This window comes from Cyrtonyx montezumae, unplaced genomic scaffold (assembly GCF_038088225.1).
Source record: "Cyrtonyx montezumae isolate F1298 unplaced genomic scaffold, pur_monq_1.0 scaffold_3, whole genome shotgun sequence".
Lineage (NCBI taxonomy): Eukaryota > Metazoa > Chordata > Aves > Galliformes > Odontophoridae > Cyrtonyx > Cyrtonyx montezumae.
In genome coordinates, this window is record NW_027072034.1 from 157,441,580 (window position 1) to 157,459,760 (window position 18,181).

Below are 18,181 nucleotides of genomic sequence, written 5' to 3' on the forward strand. Positions count from 1 at the left end.
TTCAAGGAAACTGATGGGGGTTATGTAGCATTTTGCACCAAGTTTTGAAACACTGACTTTGTTTAGGGCATAGGTAAATATTTGCCTTGCAAAGTAAGTCAGAGCTGTGGTGTCCGAGCAAGGGTTATCCAAACAGTGTCTTCACTTGGCTCTGCCTTCGATAACATCTCAGGCTTGGATAGGCTCATCTCTTGCTTTTGTAGGTTCCCATGATGTTTGACTAATTTCCTGCTAGGCACAGACCTTGGATATCCAGGACTTGGAAGGATCAAAGCAAGAACTCACTCCCAGACTGTTTGTTTATAGTAAATGAGGTGGAGCGTGGCTCTCAGGGTGATGGAGGCAGCAGTATTTTGCTTCTTAAAGGACTCTTCCATCCAGCCATCTCACAGTGGTTGGCAGAGACCTTTGGGCTGGATCCTGACCCACACAAATACCCTTTTTCCTCTCCGACTGGGAAATATCATAGCTGCTGGTAGGATAGCTCTGGTTTATTGAAGTTAGTCATCATAAAGCATCTGATGATATTTTCAAAAGCATGTTGTAAAGCTCCTGTGTTTTTTGAAACTGTCTTGGCCTCTCTGCCTCTCTGGTTACTTAAAGAAATGGAATAAATCAAGCCATAAAGTCAAAATGGGGAAGAAAGAGAGGAAGGGGTTTTTTGGCATAAGGACTTGGCATACCTCACTCACTCTTTTGGAAAGAAAGGAAATTTGCAGACATCTAAGTAATCCCACTGGGTAAGATTGAATTACTACGTGGATCCAGGGACAGAACAGCAGACTCTAATGTAGTTCAGCATAGTACAGCATAGATAGTACAGTATAATATCTTACAGTATAGTATAGCACAGTATAGTATAGTGTACCTACAGTATTCTGTCACCATACACTATGCTATGTCACATTTTGATGTTTTGGTAAAAATTTTCTGCAGCATCAGTTGGTGATTACACATCTTTCCTTCCTCCCACCATCTTTACAACAGACCACTTGTCAGGTTGAGACCTGAAAGTGCATTCAGAGATTTACAAGGAAATCAAGCATAATTTCAGCCTTTCAACCCGCTGCCATGGAAGTGTTTATTACTTGATCCCTAAATCTCTCAGAGATGCATGTGTAGAGTCTGCAACGCTGCTTCTCTTGAAAAGACAGTTTCTGGTCTCAGAAGTTGCTCATTAGGCAGTTTTGCATTCCTCAGGCCAAAACAGCATGATCTGGGCAGTCCTCTCCTGCTCGACATCACTGCAGGTTGTCTCCTGTGTTGTGTCTTTTCATGGAGGTGAGGGGAATTGATGTGCATGAATCAAGGGAAGACATCCAGAGGCAAATGGGAAGGACAGGATCAGGCTTTCTCAGTACGTAGTGTAATGATGGATGGGAATGCCCTGTTGTAGGTCTTTGTGTCCCTTTGTAGTCCACGTAAAGAAACAGATTTTCCTGACCACATTGTGCCTGACAGTTTGATTATCTGATTCCACCATAAAATGGGATAAATACTGCCCATGCTGGGCCTAATTCATGCTACGTACAATACTGAGAGCCCAGTCAGAGTTCAGATGGAACACCAGCTCTGGACATGTCAACGTATTGTCATAAGATTCCTACCCTCTGGAATAAGCTGCTCTGAATTCATGTGCTTCATAGGCTTTCTGAGCAGAGGAGATCCTCAACATTGAGATCTCATGCATACTGCTTCAGAAGAAGGTTGGCTTATAGCTGAGTGATACATAAAACATCCATGTTGGGTTTAAATCAAGTAGTCAAGGGCTAAACAAATAGAGCTTGGACTCGGTGCTAACTCAGACTCTTTTCTGCTCAGAACTGTGTGCTTATATGGTACTTCGGTGGTATTTAAGTTACTTCCCTTAAAGACAGCTGAGGAACATCTCCACAATTGCAGTCAGAGCCTATGTGACTATGGCAGGGCCTATTCAGGATTGCAGGAAAAGCAGTATCCAGGACCCTAGACCTGGAAGCTAATTACTGATGCACTGAAGAGATGAAGTAGTCCTAAGGAGCAGAATTTTATTAAAATATTAATTTGCTAATGCTTCATTTCATTCCTCCCATTACCACCAAGTGGAGCTTAATTACTTTTTAGGTAAAAATAACAACGCTGGAAAACCGTGTGACCACTAGATGGCATGAAGTGCTTAAATATGCCGCCCAAAAGAGTTCAAAAACCCAAAATATCTGAAGGCAAAAATACAAAAAAAAAAAAAAGTATGTGAGAAACAAGTGCCAAGGAGGCTCAGCTCAGAGCAATTCCTAAGCCCTACCATTTACTCTTGGAATAGGTGGACTTCCCCAGCATTTATTGGGGAGAATGGGATCCCAGGCAGATGTGGCAGATGAGGCAATTCTCAGTATGTGTCAGCTGCCAGCTCCATGGCCAAAGATCCTCTGGAAATAAGTTTTCATGCGCTGTTCCCATTGAAGCATTTGGAGCTACCACTGAGAAGTTCCTCAGAATAATTAAATTGTGTTAACTTGGCTTGCAACAAGGAAGGAATGCTGTCAATTTCTCTCTCTTACGAGATAGTCAGTTTCCCCTTCCCTAACTGAATTTCATATCTGAAAATATCCAGTGGCCCAGGTAAGAAAAGCATACCTGAAAGGCAACACACAAACATGAGGTGCTGCTGACATTAACCTCCCTACTCATCTGCCATTCTGGGAAATGATATTGCAGACATGTACAACGGTCTTGCTTCTTGTTTCAGCTTTTTTCTTTTTGCATTATTATTCCAAACCACCCAGCAAGTTGCTTTTCTGCCCGGATGACCTTTTCAAAGAGGGTTTCACAGCAGCACTCCAGGCAGACTCATATTTCCCCTGTACTGAGGCCCTTTGGCAGGCACTTTGGCATCTTTAAAATTTTCATCCCAGATCAGAGTAATACCAGATTTTGAAGTTCTGAATTTTCATCTGGGCCATAGTACACACAGCTAATGGCAATGGGAGAACAGCAGCCACTGTGTCACCAGAAAAGTCCTACCTGGAACACAGGCACCTCCCAGACTGGATCAGAAGTAGGCGCCACCAGGTTCTATCCAGATGTTTCAGAGGAGGGTGTTTCCTTGACTGATTAAGAATTGAAAGAAAATATTTAATGTAATACTCCAAATTTCTCCTTAACTATTTCTAACTTTGGACGCCTGTGTTATAGAATCATAGAATCATTAAGGTTGGAAAGACCAGTAAGATCATCTAGTCCAAGCATCAGCCCAAGCCTGTGCCCACTCTAGACCATATCCCTCGATGCCTGATCTACCCTTTTCTTAAGCACCTTCATGGACAATGACTCCACCACCTCCCTGGGCAGCCTGCTCCGATACCTTATCACTCTGAGAAGAAATTTTTTCTAATATCCAACCTTCTGTTTGTGTAATCCTCTGTGACTCTTCACAATTGCTCGATCAAGTTGCTGGCTTTGATTGTCAATAAACTGTGGTTTACTAATACTTCACATAGTTTTAGTTCCACGGTTGCACACTTCTAGTTGGGCATTTAATGTATGAGTTGGGTGTCGGATGTCCCATTCTTCTGTCTGAAGAAATAAGAATTGCAAATCTTTCATCCATGAATCTGTGCATCAAAGCACAGGGCTAATGACAAAATGTGCCTCTGATCTGGTTCCCTCAGCTTCAGTCTGGAGCCTGGATTATCCCTTCTCTTGAACTAAAAGGCACCAATGTTTTCTATAACTTCAGCGACTTCCTACAGAATTAATTTAACTGATGGTATGGTGACAGTGAGGAAGACTAGTCCTATCTATGGCCACTGTGTGCAAAAATGGAGATGCACCGTGTGAAGGCAGAGCAACACCGAGGTATGTGTGTTTGTATGTCAACACAGAGAGATTCCTTGACATAACATGATCCATCACAGGTGAACTGTGCATCGAAGCTCACCTGCCAGGTTGTATTTTTCCCCACTGCCTCTGAATGTGGTGTCTGGAGGTATGCCAGGTGATTTAATTTGCTGAGGTCCAACCCAAAGAACAGCTGTTCATCTTGCTAAGCTGGCAAAAGTCAGCATCAAATAGGTCTAATGCAAACAGGCACACATGAGTAATTGCTTATCTCTATCGCCAACAGTATCCCTGGAACAGTGACTTTCACATTCCCTCCCAAAATCAGGAGATCATATTCCAGAGGGGGAAGAAGGGATAATGTGAGCAATTAAGACCTCGGGCTTAATATTCATGTGCAAACCTAACAGCATCTGAACCATGATTAACAAAACACACCTTGGCCTATTTAGTTATGTGCTGCATCCTTATGTGCACTTACTGAGAGCCTGAGCAGAACTGGCTGCTTCATTATGGGAAGGGCAGTGTTTTTCCCAGCTCATTCTCTCATGCCAGTTGGTTACCCCATGCCTGCTCTATAGCTTTGTTTTGTTCTGAACTTCTCCCTTTCATCAGACGTGCCCAGCATAAGCTATTGATGGATGTTAACATTTCCTGGTCAGTGAAACTTGGAGAGGAGAGACTTAGGAACATCCCTAATGTTAGCAGTGAGGCCACAAGATGCTACAGTCCTGCTTCTCACCCTACTCCTGAGCACAGCTCTTCCATGTCTGAGCTGGATAAGAGATGAAGAAGCTGAAATAAGCTGAATTCCAGATGCAAATTACTTCAGTTGTTTTTCTGATTCTCACAGAAGGTCTCATAGTTTTGGTTTCTTGAACACAGTATGGTGCCAGCCTAAAGCTTGCTAGCCATCCTGGGGTAATGTATTTTTCCTTACCTCTGTGCTGTGTGCATACCAATGTGCTAAAGAGGAGCTTCAAAGGGATTGTCACTGTTGTTCCTTCCCTTTAGCCCACCTCCAGCTCCCCTCATCCCTTCTGAATGGGGTCTATACACCTTCCTGCTCTTCAATTACATGAGGGATTTTAAGGATAGAAGGTTCACAGGATATATGTTCTCAGAGGACGTATGCTTTCAGATAGGTGCATGTGTGTTTCAGGGGAAACTCTAGAAGGAGAAACTTCTGGATTCCAGTGACTCAGCAGTGTGTTTATACTGCCTGAAAGGGCTGGAAGGACATTTTGGCATCAGGCTGGTAATATCATGATAATCACAGAATCATTAAGGCTGGAAAAGATCATCTAGTTGAACTGTCAACCCGACCCCACCATGCCCTCAGTGCCACACCTCCACGATTCTTGAACACCTCCAGGGACGCTGATTCCCCCACCTCCCTGAGCATCCTGTTCCAGTGCCTAACCACTCCTTTTGAATACAGTTCTTTCCTAATATCGAACCTGAATTTTCCCTGGCACAACTTGAGGCCCTTCCCTCTCATTGTATCGCTGTTACCTGGGAGAAGAAACCAATTCTCACCTTGCTGCTGCCTCCTTGAAGGGAGATAGAGAGAGCGATAAGGTCTCCCCTGGGCCTTCTCTTCTCCATGCTGAGCAATCCCAGCTCCCTCAGCCACTCCCCATAAAGTTGTGCTCCGGACCCATCACAGCTTCATTGCTCTTCTCCGGACGCGCTCCAGAGCTTCTTGTGGAGAGGGGCCCAGAACTGAGCATAGTACTGAGGTGTGGCCTCACCAAAGAAAGGTGCCAAGCCTCTGTTACTGAGACACCCACTGGACTTCCACTGTCATGGACTGGAGCAGAAGCAAAATGGCCTCAGTCTCTGATGTCCTAGAGCTGGAAAGTGAGAACACAATGGTCTGAATCTTGAAAGGACTGTGTGTGTGAAAGAAAAGAGAGGAAAATGGGGTCTGCTGGTGCTGAGAAACTACCAACGAGACAATGAGAGAGAGGGATGAAAGCACAGCTCTGGGGCACGATGGTGCCAAGATAAGGTGCCAGGCTGACACCATGCTGACAGCTTTCCTGGGCAGCCCGCGGCGAGGCAGCAGGCAGGGGGCCAAAGTGAGGGTGCGGAGAGAACCCTGCCCTGCGATGGGAAACCAGGCCCTGGGGCTGCTTTCACCAACCAACCAGAGATCCTGGCACCAAGAAGGAGGAGGATGCCATGGGCTCAGTGACGTGGGGCTCAGCTCATCTCATGGCTGCCCTCACGGTGTGCTTCGCCTGTACCTCCCTCAGCGCCCTACTGCCTCTTCGGTAGAGGCTGGAGGGGAAGAGGGTACATAAAAATCCCTTTAGAGAGGGTGAAAATGTACAGTTGTACTCCTCCTGGGCAAATCTTCAAGTATGTGCTTGGATCGCACTCCCGAAAGGGTGGGCAGAAGAATGTTTTTATATACAAACTGTGGCATAAGTCACTGAGGGCTGCCTGGCATAACGGCATAAGACACATCGAGGCTCTTTCAGCTGCCACCAGCACCTCAGAGAGTGTGCTGTGGCAGCAGCCATTTTAAGTCCTGCCCCAGCAAAAAAAAGTGGCACTTCACACAGAGCCACAGCAGGGTTGGGGTGTTGTGCCACTGAAATCACAGAATCATTAAGGTTGGAGAAGACTTACAAGATCATCTTGTCCAACCATCAAGCCATCCCCACCATGCCCTCAATGCCACGTCTCCCGTGTTTCTTGAAACCTCCTCAACTGTCCCTATGCTTGGGGTGGCATGAGGACATGCGGCAGCACCTCAGGGACCCCCACTCTGCCCACTGGAGGTGAGATGGGGGATGAGGGCAGCACTGAGAAGGGCATGGAGATTGTGCCTGTAATCTCCGACTGAGAGGAACTGACTGCAGGATAGAAAACCCTGGCAGGCAGAGAAACCCTGAGTGGAAAAGGGGCCGGTCCCGAGCTAGGAAGGAGGAGAAGAGGGTGGATCGGCTCGCCTCCTGTCAGCCTCCTCACAGCACAAGCAGCACAAACAGCAGTGGAGGCAGCGGGGCTTTCCTTTTACCTGCTGCCCCTCCACCATGATCCTTTGGCTATGGCTCTGCTGCTGCTTCCCTGTTGCCCTGGGGCAGCCCGACTCGGAGCTGATGGCGAGGTACCTGGAGGAGAAGCTGATGGCAGACTACAGCGTTGTGGAGCAAGTAGGTGTTAAGACAGTTGTTATTTGGGGACATCTGGTGGCTCGTGCCCTGTTAATTGGCATGGATTAATTGAAAGCAGCCAGGTGGAGAGCTGTCGGATTGGTGTGTGTCAAGCGCTGTCAGGTGAACAAACTGCCTGGACGGCCCCTGTGGTGAGAGAGAAATGACAGTGTGAAAAATGTGCTGAATTTGTCACTCGTTTGCTGTCACTTTCTTCAGGGCTTGGCATTAACATGCACAGCAGGCTGCTAAAAGTGAATTTCTTGCACCTATCTGTGCAGCACACCTCTCGGCTGTCCCCACAGCTGAGTGCTCAGGCAGTACTTTGAGGTAAAGCCCCAGCACCCTCCTGTGCTGCCAAGGGACACAGTCTTACTGCCTCTGGAAAGCTGGCATCCTGGTAGCTGTGTTAAAAAGCATGTGCTGAGGGACAAGAGAGTTAATGCAGCCCCCTGGAATTGCGCCAGTCTGAGTAATTCAGAGTATTTCAGGCTCGGAGGAGGGTTTTTCTGCCCTGTCCTATGGTCTCGATTTTACTGTACTTGATAGTTAACTGAAACTGGATGAAATGAAATTTCCGTGTATTTCAGCTTGTAAAATGCCTCTTGACCAGGGGAGAAAAAATAAATAAATTCCCCAAGCGAGGACAGTTGTATTTTGCCGCTGTGCAGCTTAGATGTTTTGGTGAAATGGGCCCAAAAGGGCAATGAACTTTTTGCAAGTTAAGAATAACATCTCAGTGGTAGTTTGGGAGGCTGTGGTTTAAAAAACTGAATGTCAAATCTGTGCTCACATCCTTCAGGTCTGTAGTGGATATCATGGGTGACTTTTCATAAGTTACCTAAATAGGCAGTTACCTAAATTCGACAGATCTGAGAAGCTCTGTAGTATCTAAGACTTACAGATGTGATGCAGGCTCTATGGATCCTGCTGGTCACCAAGGGGGATACTCTAGAGTGCCGTATACATCACTAGATGTCTGTATTTGGCATCTTCTGTCACATACGGGAAGGCTGAAACTTTGAATGTGTATCTGTACCTGTCTTAGAATTAGGCATTCAGCTGTCCATTCCTCTCATACTAGCATGGGAAGCATCAAGAGTGTTTATCTTTCTCCACTGGGAGGATCTCAACTTTTTTTTTGCTGGACACATATTTCTTGCTGGGAAAATTAGCAACAAAACAGGACTGTCTTGCACACCCAGCTGTACAAGCTAGTATCTGGGAGCACTCGTTCATCTGCTTATGGGGAAAATTGTTGGGAAGCTAGGGCAGATGACAAGATCACTGTTTATTGCCATTGCACTAGAGGCAGAACTGGTCAGGTCTTCAGTGGTAGTTGGGTTGCTACTGCCTAGCTTATTCTTTGTATGCCATGATAAGTTGTCAGCAGCAAAGGAGTCCCTACTAGCAATTATTGGGCTTTAATGAGTGCTTCAATGAGTGCTTCAGAAGTGGAAGACTTTAAAGCTGAAGATTTGACGGAAAGTTGGAAATTGTTCCATTAGATGATGTTAGTGAAGTAGGGTGTTTTAAAAATACTCTGACTGACTGATTGGTGTCATAAACCCTACAGCAGTGCTTTGGCAGTAGTCATGAAGTCCTAACCAACAGAACTTAGCTACTGACCTCTATCTGCCAGTTGTTCCCAAGACTTCAGAAGCTATCTTTCTCGTAGAATCGCATCATTCTCCTCTCCTCTCCTCTCCTCTCCTCTCCTCTCCTCTCCTCTCCTCTCCTCTCCTCTCCTCTCCTCTCCTCTCCTCTCCTCTCCTCTCCTCTCCTCTCCTCTCCTCTCCTCTCCTCTCCTCTCCTCTCCTCTCCTCTCCTCTCCTCTCCTCTCCTCTCCTCTCCTCTCCTCTCCTCTCCTCTCCTCTCCTCTCCTCTCCTCTCCTCTCCTCTCCTCTCCTCTCCTCTCCTCTCCTCTCCTCTCCTCTCCTCTCCTCTCCTCTCCTCTCCTCTCCTCTCCTCTCCTCTCCTCTCCTCTCCTCTCCTCTCCTCTCCTCTCCTCTCCTCTCCTCTCCTCTCCTCTCCTCTCCTCTCCTCCTCCCTCCTCTAGAATTTCCCAAGGGGGATGCTTTTCCTAGTTTCTAATTTTACAAGATGTTGGCTAAAATAAAGAAGAAAAAGAAGATTCTAACAGAGGAGACTGTTTAATTTATTTACTGGGTTTTTATGAGATTTGGAATGCATGAATAAACAGAAAAAATATATATTTGGCAAGGAGTAACTTTGTTTTTTTGTTGCAAATCAATAGAAAGGTCAAATCAGGTAAAATATTATCACTTCATTCTTCTATTCTCTAGAGTTTCATTGACATTTTAGAAAGTCACTTGGTTTCTCTTATTGTTCCTCATTGACAAGAGGCTCGTACTCTCTGTTTTGAGGAGGGATTGGATTTGGACATGTTGTTAAGCCAAGACTTACACCATATGTGGGAAAAAAGTCAGAGGGGCTGTTATGAAGGGTGATGAAATGAGTATGACTGCATTGCCATAGGTGACACTTTGCTTAATAATGAAATCCCCAAGTAAGGATGAGGAACAGGCTTTGGCTTTTATCTGATGACTTAAGTGGGCTCAGAATGTCATTTGATAAGCAAATGAAACTAGTGCAGGCCTTAGTTTGCACTGCTCTGGTCTGATTAATTGCTGGGCCTCCTGAGATCCTAAGGCAGAAAGGATTGAAGGAAGGGTGCCCAACTTTGTGTTGACAGCCATATCTCACATAGGAAGTCAGTTCATCTGACCTGCAGTTAACTTCCAGCCTTCTCTTCCTAACAGAGACTAGAGGATGTGGGCTGGGAAAATTCTAATAAAAACAGTGCATTTATAATGTCCAACATAAAAACAGATGGACATTATTTTCCTGGGAAACCATTTAGCAGAGCTGATCATGCATCGCATACCATGCAACTGGAAAAACAGTGGTACAGAGCCTTTGTGTACCTCCATAGGAAGCCATCAGAGAACATGCTTGAGGATGAAGACACAGTACTGACAGCTAGGGCTGATGTCCCTGCCTTTAAATAGAGATCCTCTGGACAGGTAGCATTTGCAAAACACACAGTACCTTCTCACTCATGAGAACTGCATTCCATGGCTCAGCTTTGATGAATGGATGTGCTGGTAGAGAAGAGGTTTAGGTTTTAGTTTTAACCAGAGGAACATTTGAACCTGGCCATGGGTGATCAGTCATTCAAGTTCACGTCTGGATTTAAACAAATGACAAGTTTTCTGTAAGCTGAGTAGGCTCCATTAACTCCTTTATCTCTTTGCAGGTTGTGCGTCGTGTTCCAAGACAGACCAGATTTTTGCAGAGGCTGGTATGTATCACACTGTCTAATATTTCATGAGAATTACACTTGCTCTGTGTGTATATATGTGCCCAAGAGTAAACTGTATCAGTCAGTGACGGCAGGGTGAGATTCTATGGAAAAGAAATCTCAATTTTGAGTCATCCAACAGGTACAAGTTCTTCTAACTCTTTCCAGTCCATCTTCTCAGACACAAATGTGGGTAGCATCCAGTGCTATCATCATCAACCATGCAATGAACATGAATGAGACTGATGAAATCTCAATGAATTTCAAGCGACAGAGTTCCTTTTGAAATTTGTTGTTCTCTGTATACACAGAGGCCAGAGTTTATTGAAAAAGAGAGGGAACAAAGAAGCCAGTATCTTCTTTTTGGTAGGGAAATCTAAGCTTTAAGATATACAGAAAATTTGTCAGATCTGGACGCCTACCTGTGCAACATGGTCTAGGGAGCTGCTTTGGCAAAGGGGTTGGACTTCATGATCTCCAGAGGTCCCTTCCAACCCCTACAATTTTGTGATCTGGCTATATTGCTACACTGAGATTGGCATGGCTTAGTTAAAAATATGGCTACAGAGGCAGCCAGTAAAACTGCTATTCATGGCCAGTTATTTTCCTGGTTTCTTTTCTCAGTTGAGAACTGGAAGAACACATTTCACACACTGAACAGCCATTGGTAGCTTCTGGCTCCTTTGATCTGTGACACTTTGGAATCAGCACCCTAAGGGAGAGCAGTCCTCAGTCTTATTACTAGTTTACAACTTCTAATCTGACATGCAGTCAATATGTTTTGATGAAAGCAACTGATAGAGGCAAAAACATGGAGTGAATTTCATTTATCTCCTGCTCTTTTCTGTCTTTTCAAACATATGTTATAAACAAACATAAAGTAATATGTTTGGCAGAAAATTTGCAGCTCCCACTTCAGCATAATAACCGTGACATCTTCAAAAAGCCTCCAGCCAACCTTTATTGTAGCAAAGTGCTAATCCACTGCCTTGGCATTCCCTAGCTTTATTTTTAATAGGAATAATAAATTGCAGCAATAATAATATTAAACAAACGGTTTGTTATGTTTTGTTTTGTTTTTCCTTTGTGCTGTCTCTCATCTTCTGAAGACCTTAATAAAAAGTGAGGAAACAAACAGGCAGTTGTGCAGCTGTAAGTCAGAGAATCAAGCACTGGTGGATTGTGTAAGGGCTCCGGGGAACGTGTGAGAATCACAGACTGGAACTTGGGCTGCCCGCCAAGCCCAACCTAGCAACCTGTTTGGAAACCACCTCTGCCCCCAGCATTTATATTTTCTGTACACAAGAAATGGCAGATCCCTTCCAGCACCGTAAGGCTCTTTCATCCTCAGTTGTATATGACGCCCTTCTGCGGTGTCTGCTTCCACCACAAGGAGGAAGAAGTGCTGAATGTAATTTTTTTTTCCATTTGTTTTTGCCATTTGTCTGTGAGGATATTAGAACTGGATACAGAGATTTGAAAGAGATCAGTTGAAACTAGTAGAAGATAGACTTGGTAGAAAAAAAATCTAAAGGATGTTGTTCTTCATATAAAATAGAATTATACAATCCTGAAGACTGGATAACACCTCACAGATCATCTAGTCCAACTGCCCACCTACCACCATTATTGCCCACCACTAAGAACCACATCTTCACATCTCTTGAACAACCACAGGAATGGTGTTCACAAATACCACACTGGGTGTAGGAATTCCTTCAGCCACTCATTAGAGAAGGGTGAGAGAAAGTTCTTGGTTCATGTGCTACTGATCTCTGCCAGTGACAGGCTACGTTCTTCTTAACAAGACAAGATGTCACTGCAAAACCAGTGTGTATCTCAGGTATTTGCTGTTGGGCTGTCAAGCCAGGTTTGTACCCACAGTTTGTGAGGAAATGCAGAAAATGGGAGTGAATGCAAGACATGTTAAGGAATTTGCTGCATTTTAATGTTTTCTCTTTTACTTCTGCAATTAAATCCTCTTTAACACTTGACAGGCCACAGGCAGTTGATAGTTCAAAAGGGCGAATTGAACATTACCCCATTAGGTCTGGAAATGTGCCTGCAACATCACTCCGGATCATAATTCCCCATCCTCTCCGCTTTCAGTGTAATGAAACTGAAAATTCATGCCTATGAGTGAGGGAAAGTCCTAAGAACAGCATAATATTGTCCCAGTCACCACCGATTGACTAAAAGCCACTTGTGGCCTCAGAGTGGACGTCTGCATTAAGTAGATGTATTCTAGTCTAATTCTGTCTCATTGAGCTGTCTGCAATTAGTAAACCAGGTCACACTAAAAATGATATTTTTTTTCACTGTGCTCCATGGGAGCTGAACCTGTGCTGAGGAGGACGTACACGGAGTCAGAGCACGTCAGACATTCTCCAGCTGTTAAAGATCTCTCTCACAATTAGGTCCAACTGAGACATATCCAAGCCTTGAAAGTGTAGGCAGATGGGGCTTTAATTTCAAACCTGTTGATAGTTTTGTCCTTATTTTATAATGGATCCTCATCCTTTCATTTGCCTGGAATTCACTAGCCCAGCAGTTTTGTTACTTGGATGCTCACTTATTGCTATTCTAATGCCATCAGCTACTGCGGAATATTTTCTGTTTCATACTTACTCATACAACAATTGCTCCCTTTGTTAAACCGATTTGGGAAAATTGTTTTCATTGGGAAAAAAAAAGGCTGGTAGTGCAGCTGAAGAGAATGTTTGTGTCTTCACAAGTTTCATGGGGCTGGGGCTTTTTACTCGCCTCAATTGGAATAAGTTCTTGGTGTATTTGGTTTAGCAAAGTTACTCTTTACTTGCAATGTCTTTTACCCTTTAGCTCCCTTCTGCTTTTGAAGTTTCAGACTTCAATGGTTTAAGGCAGCAGATAGATTTTTTTTTTTAATGGGCTACTTATAGTTAAATACACTGAAGTCTTCTAGGATGAAAACTGTTAAGTTCCATGGAAATGTTGCTGTCAAAATTCATCTTAGACTAGAGAAATGCTCCAACCCAGGACACATTCCCATGCAGCAGAAATTGGCTTTCAGCTTCCATTGCTACATCGTGTGTCATTCTCTGAAGTCTCTGCTGCTTCTCTGCTGGAAGGAATCCAACATGGGCTAAAAGGCTTAAAATATTTTGTTCGAGATGTCACTGTGTCAATGTTTCTTATTAAATATCTTCCACCCATTGGCTGAGGCTTCCAGGATTGATTCTCAGCAGAGGAGGACTCAACCCACTCCACTGACAGCAGTTTTTCTGTTTACAAAACTTACAGATCTGATTGTCAGTTTTAAGATGATTCTCAACTCACAGTGATCTCAGTCTTTCAAGAGGTCTTACATCTGCTCTTGTACAGAGTCAGTTCCTCTGACATCAGTTCTGGACCCAATGGGGAGATATTTTGGGCTTCTCTTCCAGGCCAGAAGGCACTAATCCTCACTGTCTCAAATAGTCAGAGTTGAAGGGTGCGACTTAGGATACAGATGGATTTTATCAGCATATTTCACAAGATAGACACTGGCAAAATTAGAGATCTCATGCTGCCCAGACCCTTCCTGAGAACTGGAGAATGACTGTGGGTTTCGACCACGTGTGTGAACAAAAATACTGTCACGTGTTTAGTTTAAATTTTGCATCTCACTTGATATTTTGGAGGCAATCTTCACCTTGCTCGCTGTCTCACAAGGAGTCAAACACTCGTTGTAAAAGGGTTCATTCTTTGAGCATATTAAATATTAAACCCAGTGTAAAATTGAAGGGGAGAGTTACCTAGCTGTTGCTGTTAATGGGTAACCTTTAATATCTACAGGAAACTAGGCCTCGGATGTCTGAATTCTCTGTGAAATCCACGATCATTTCTCGCTATGCATTCACCACGGTGTTCTGCACGATGGTGAACAGTGGATCTGAGGCACGAGAAGCTGTGTTTGAAATGCAGATCCCAGCTGCAGCTTTCATCTCCAACTTTACCATGTACGTAAGTAGTTCTGACAGCTAAGTGAACATTTTTTCCATCTCACAGACAGGTCTCTGAGATTTTAAGAACTGGCTTGTCTGCTGTTCGATTCTATCAATGTTTTTTTTTTTTTTGCATTTAGAATAGTTTCATTTGAAAAACACACACATGGTATACTGCATCCAAGACTTATCATGGCCTCACAGCACAGAACAAATGCTTGGAGGACAGGATACAAAGATTCAAGCCCTCACTGTACGTGTAGAAGAGCATTCTTCTATTTCCCATCTAAGTACACTTTAGTGCTTTCCTTCTCCTCCTCTTTCTCAGATTTGGACCAGAAGAACTCTTCTAACCTTCAGAAACCTTTCCAATTAAAATTTCAACAACACTATCACAGCATAGTTATACCTCCTAATTCTGCCTGTGGTGCCTCAGAAGCTCCTTCTTTTTCCATGTTCTCCACAATCTCAATGGAGGAAAAGAGTCAAATCAAAATAGAAGACAGGCTGACCTGTTGCTGGAGGTGCCAGTCATTCTCTGCAGAAAGCAGGGCAAGCAAAGAGCAACCAGCTCACACCCAAATAACTCACTAAGAAATAAATTAAGCTCTTGGTTTTAAAAATGTTTACTTTGGTCATGCTAAGATTCCCCACTATGGGTAGATATTACTGCCACAACTTTGAACCTCACTATAGATTAGTCATGCTGACATCTCTGATCTTTCTAGGAGCATTGGCAACAAGACTTATTATGGGGAGGTCACAGGAAAAGAAAAGAAGCACAGCAATGATGACAAAGCAAAGATGAAGAAACCTCCAAGCCCTTTGAATGGAAGGCAAGTGTCATGCATTCAACTATGTTCTGAGAAGTAATGTATTCTCCTCCCATATTTATTTTTGTCTGCTTTGGTATACCCATGTATGGATTTACAGGAAGAGGAAGGAGCTAAACAAAATGTTATCTTCACTTCCTGGTGTCATTCCCATGCTCCAAGTAACATAAATTTGTATGTGATCTTTTTCAGCTCCATTACATAACTTTTTCACTTCCAAGGAGGTCCAGGATATCAAACTGATATACTTGGGAAGGAAAGAAATCTTGTTACTTCCTGAATAAATGGCAGTAAAATTAATGCACACTGAGCTTTAGTAATTTAAAACTTCAAGACTGCAAAGATATTCAGTAGTAGAGCCACAAGTACCCTTTTGAAGTCATGTTTTTTTGCCTTTTCTCAGTGCTTGACTGTGTGTAGTCTTATTTTTTTGCCGTGTGTTGGCAGACAGTCTCATATCTTTAACAATCTGAAATCCTGTGTTCATCTGAAGGTACTTTTGCAGCTCTGCAGGCTATTTTCCCCCTCTAATTTGACAAGTGCCCAAGGTCCCCTAAATATCTCTCAAAGAGATGCAAGACTGAATGGATTTTTCTGTTTCAGAAAATCTTTCATTACTTCTCATTACCTGTGATAGTAACACTACTCCAATGTGAAAACATGATCAAGAACACATAACTAGACCATTGCTTCTTGTATCAGAAAAATGATGAGTTGTAGAGAGGGAGAAATCTGACAGAGATCTGAACTCATAGATGATGTGAAAAGAGAATAAGCATCTTTGTTTTTTGTCTTTCATAGGAAAACTAGAGAAAAAAGATCAGGTATCAGGTTCTAAACAGACAAAATAATGTGTTCTTCCCATAAATCATATTTCTTGCCAATAAGAATTATGAATGTCAAACTCAATGTGGATTCAAAATGTGACTACACAAATTTATGGTAAAAAAAAATCTGTCACGAGCTTTTAACAAAGGACGATCAAGATCCAGACACAAACTGACAGAACCTGGCACATTGTAGTCACTTGGAAGAGAAGAGCCAGAATTTAGAAGTGTCATTTTAGAAGTGTCCAGAGATGGAGTTGTCTTTGGGGTCCTATTTTCCTATCACTACTGAGTATGTAGTGATAAATAGCTAATATTAGGGAAGAGAAAATCATTTGTACTTTGCCTCAGGTACTACAATGAGTCACTGCGGCAAAGGAAATAAATAAATATGGGTCTTACAAGTCCTTGTGGTTAGAAACCAAGAGTCAGTCTTTCTTCTGGTCCTACTCTATGCTGTATGTTTGTCATATTCCTCTTTTCTTCCAGAGAGAATGGCTATGAGACATTCAAAGCTTCTGTTTTCATTCCGCGCAAGATGCAAGCCAACTTCCTACTGCATTACGAAGAGCTCTTGCAAAGACGATGGGGAAAATATGAGTATATGGTCAGCATCCGGCCCCAGCAACTGGTGGGGAGGTTACGAGTGGAGGTGAACATTCTGGAGAACTCAGGTATAATTTCACTAGAAGTGCCTCCCCTTCGAAACAGCAAGCATAAAGGCAATGGCAAAGCTGAAGGTAAGGCGCGATTTTATGATCTGTGATTTTGTTACTTGTGAGGTCCTCATAATTTCTTAGGAACTGGACTGACAGTGTTGGGAGTTCCCTGGGGCATCCTTGAATAACTGCATAGACTAGGGTTTCATTCAATTACCTTCTGCTCCAAATGAGCCATTAAACAAAACCCCAACACTGTATCAAAGCCTCATTGCCCAGGATCAGGACTATTGTAAGAAACACATAAGAACATGAAGACGACATGGCAAATAAACACTAGGAACTCATTAGATGTGTGTTTTTCTGAAAAATTCCAACTATAACTAATTTTTAGGAGACTTCTTTTTAATTATTAATTTCCCTTCTTAACTCTTGCAGCAGTCACTGTATGGCAGGTACATTGTACCCAGAGGTGGCTGCATTTCTGTGACAAGCAAGTCTCCAAACACTGCAGACTATCAGCAATTATATTGACAGTGATCCCTAGTTTCGAGAAACTTGGTATAATGACTACAACAGGAAAGAGTTTTCAGGATGATCAGTTCTGTGAAGTTTGAAGGTGAGAATTTAGGCTTACCTCAAAGGCTGATGGCGTTTGTCATATTTTCTAGAGATGACTGTGTTGTATCTGTGCATAAGCTCATAAGAACTCTGAAGATTATTGACTATAGTGCAGATACCATTCATTTCAATAGGACTTTTTTTCTATTGTCTTTAGAAGCTTGGAACTGGGCCTTCAGGCCTTGTGTTCAGTATTTGAGCAGCTTCTTCCCTGGCTCAACATCTACTGGGAACTGATTAGCTGAATTGTTTTTTCCATCCACTCATGCCAAGGCAAGGATAGGAAATCCTGCTTTTTAGAACATGGGAAATTCCATGAGGTAAAAACACTTTCCAAGTATCTACTCGTACCCCAACCATCCTTGGACTTGTCCAAACGTCAAGCATATATTAACAATTTTCTAGTGTAAACTAACAGCGAGGAGCACAGGATACTGTGACTGATGCATGTTGGCAAAAAATAAATGGTAAAGTTTAAAGAGTGAGTCTGACATAGAAGCAGGATGTAGAGGCTTGTGAGACTTGACCTCCATTACTCTAGCTGACATAATACCAGTGAAATCAGTGAAGCAGTTTGTGTCTGCCAAGTGAAGACCCTAAAGCATGTGGTCATGGAGTTAAACTGATCACTCAGTCTGGTACTACTGATTTCATCCAAATAGCACTGAAATAAGTATTTAGACAATGCTCTTAGAAATACAGTTTGAATTTTGGGTAGTCCTGTGTGGAGCTAGGAGTTGGACTTGATGCCCCTTGTGGATCCTTTCCAACTTGTGATGTTCTATTATTCTATGACTCTATGAAGTCAAGGCCCCTGGTGACTTGAACTGACTTCAGGTCAAGCTATATACAGCTAATTAGTCTCTCCTCTGTACATTCATGCATTGTGTAGTAAATGTGCTCTGTACCTCATCAGGAGGGACAGGAATCCTTTTCCTCCTATCAGGTTGTATCACAGTGCATTGTGGCAT

General features: G+C 43.3%; 1 protein-coding gene across 1 annotated transcript in view; it reads left to right on the forward strand.

The window, feature by feature from the left end:
• Window positions 1-6,839: 6,839 nt before the first annotated feature.
• Window positions 6,840-18,181, forward strand: part of ITIH5 (inter-alpha-trypsin inhibitor heavy chain 5) — a 47,077-nt gene continuing 35,735 nt past the window's right edge. The window contains exons 1-5 of the mRNA XM_065743770.1: window positions 6,840-6,983; window positions 10,264-10,308; window positions 14,122-14,285; window positions 14,999-15,110; window positions 16,424-16,670. Of these exons, the coding sequence (XP_065599842.1) occupies window positions 6,864-6,983; window positions 10,264-10,308; window positions 14,122-14,285; window positions 14,999-15,110; window positions 16,424-16,670 (688 nt within the window). The 5' untranslated portion in view covers window positions 6,840-6,863. The remainder of the gene's footprint in view (window positions 6,984-10,263; window positions 10,309-14,121; window positions 14,286-14,998; window positions 15,111-16,423; window positions 16,671-18,181) is intronic.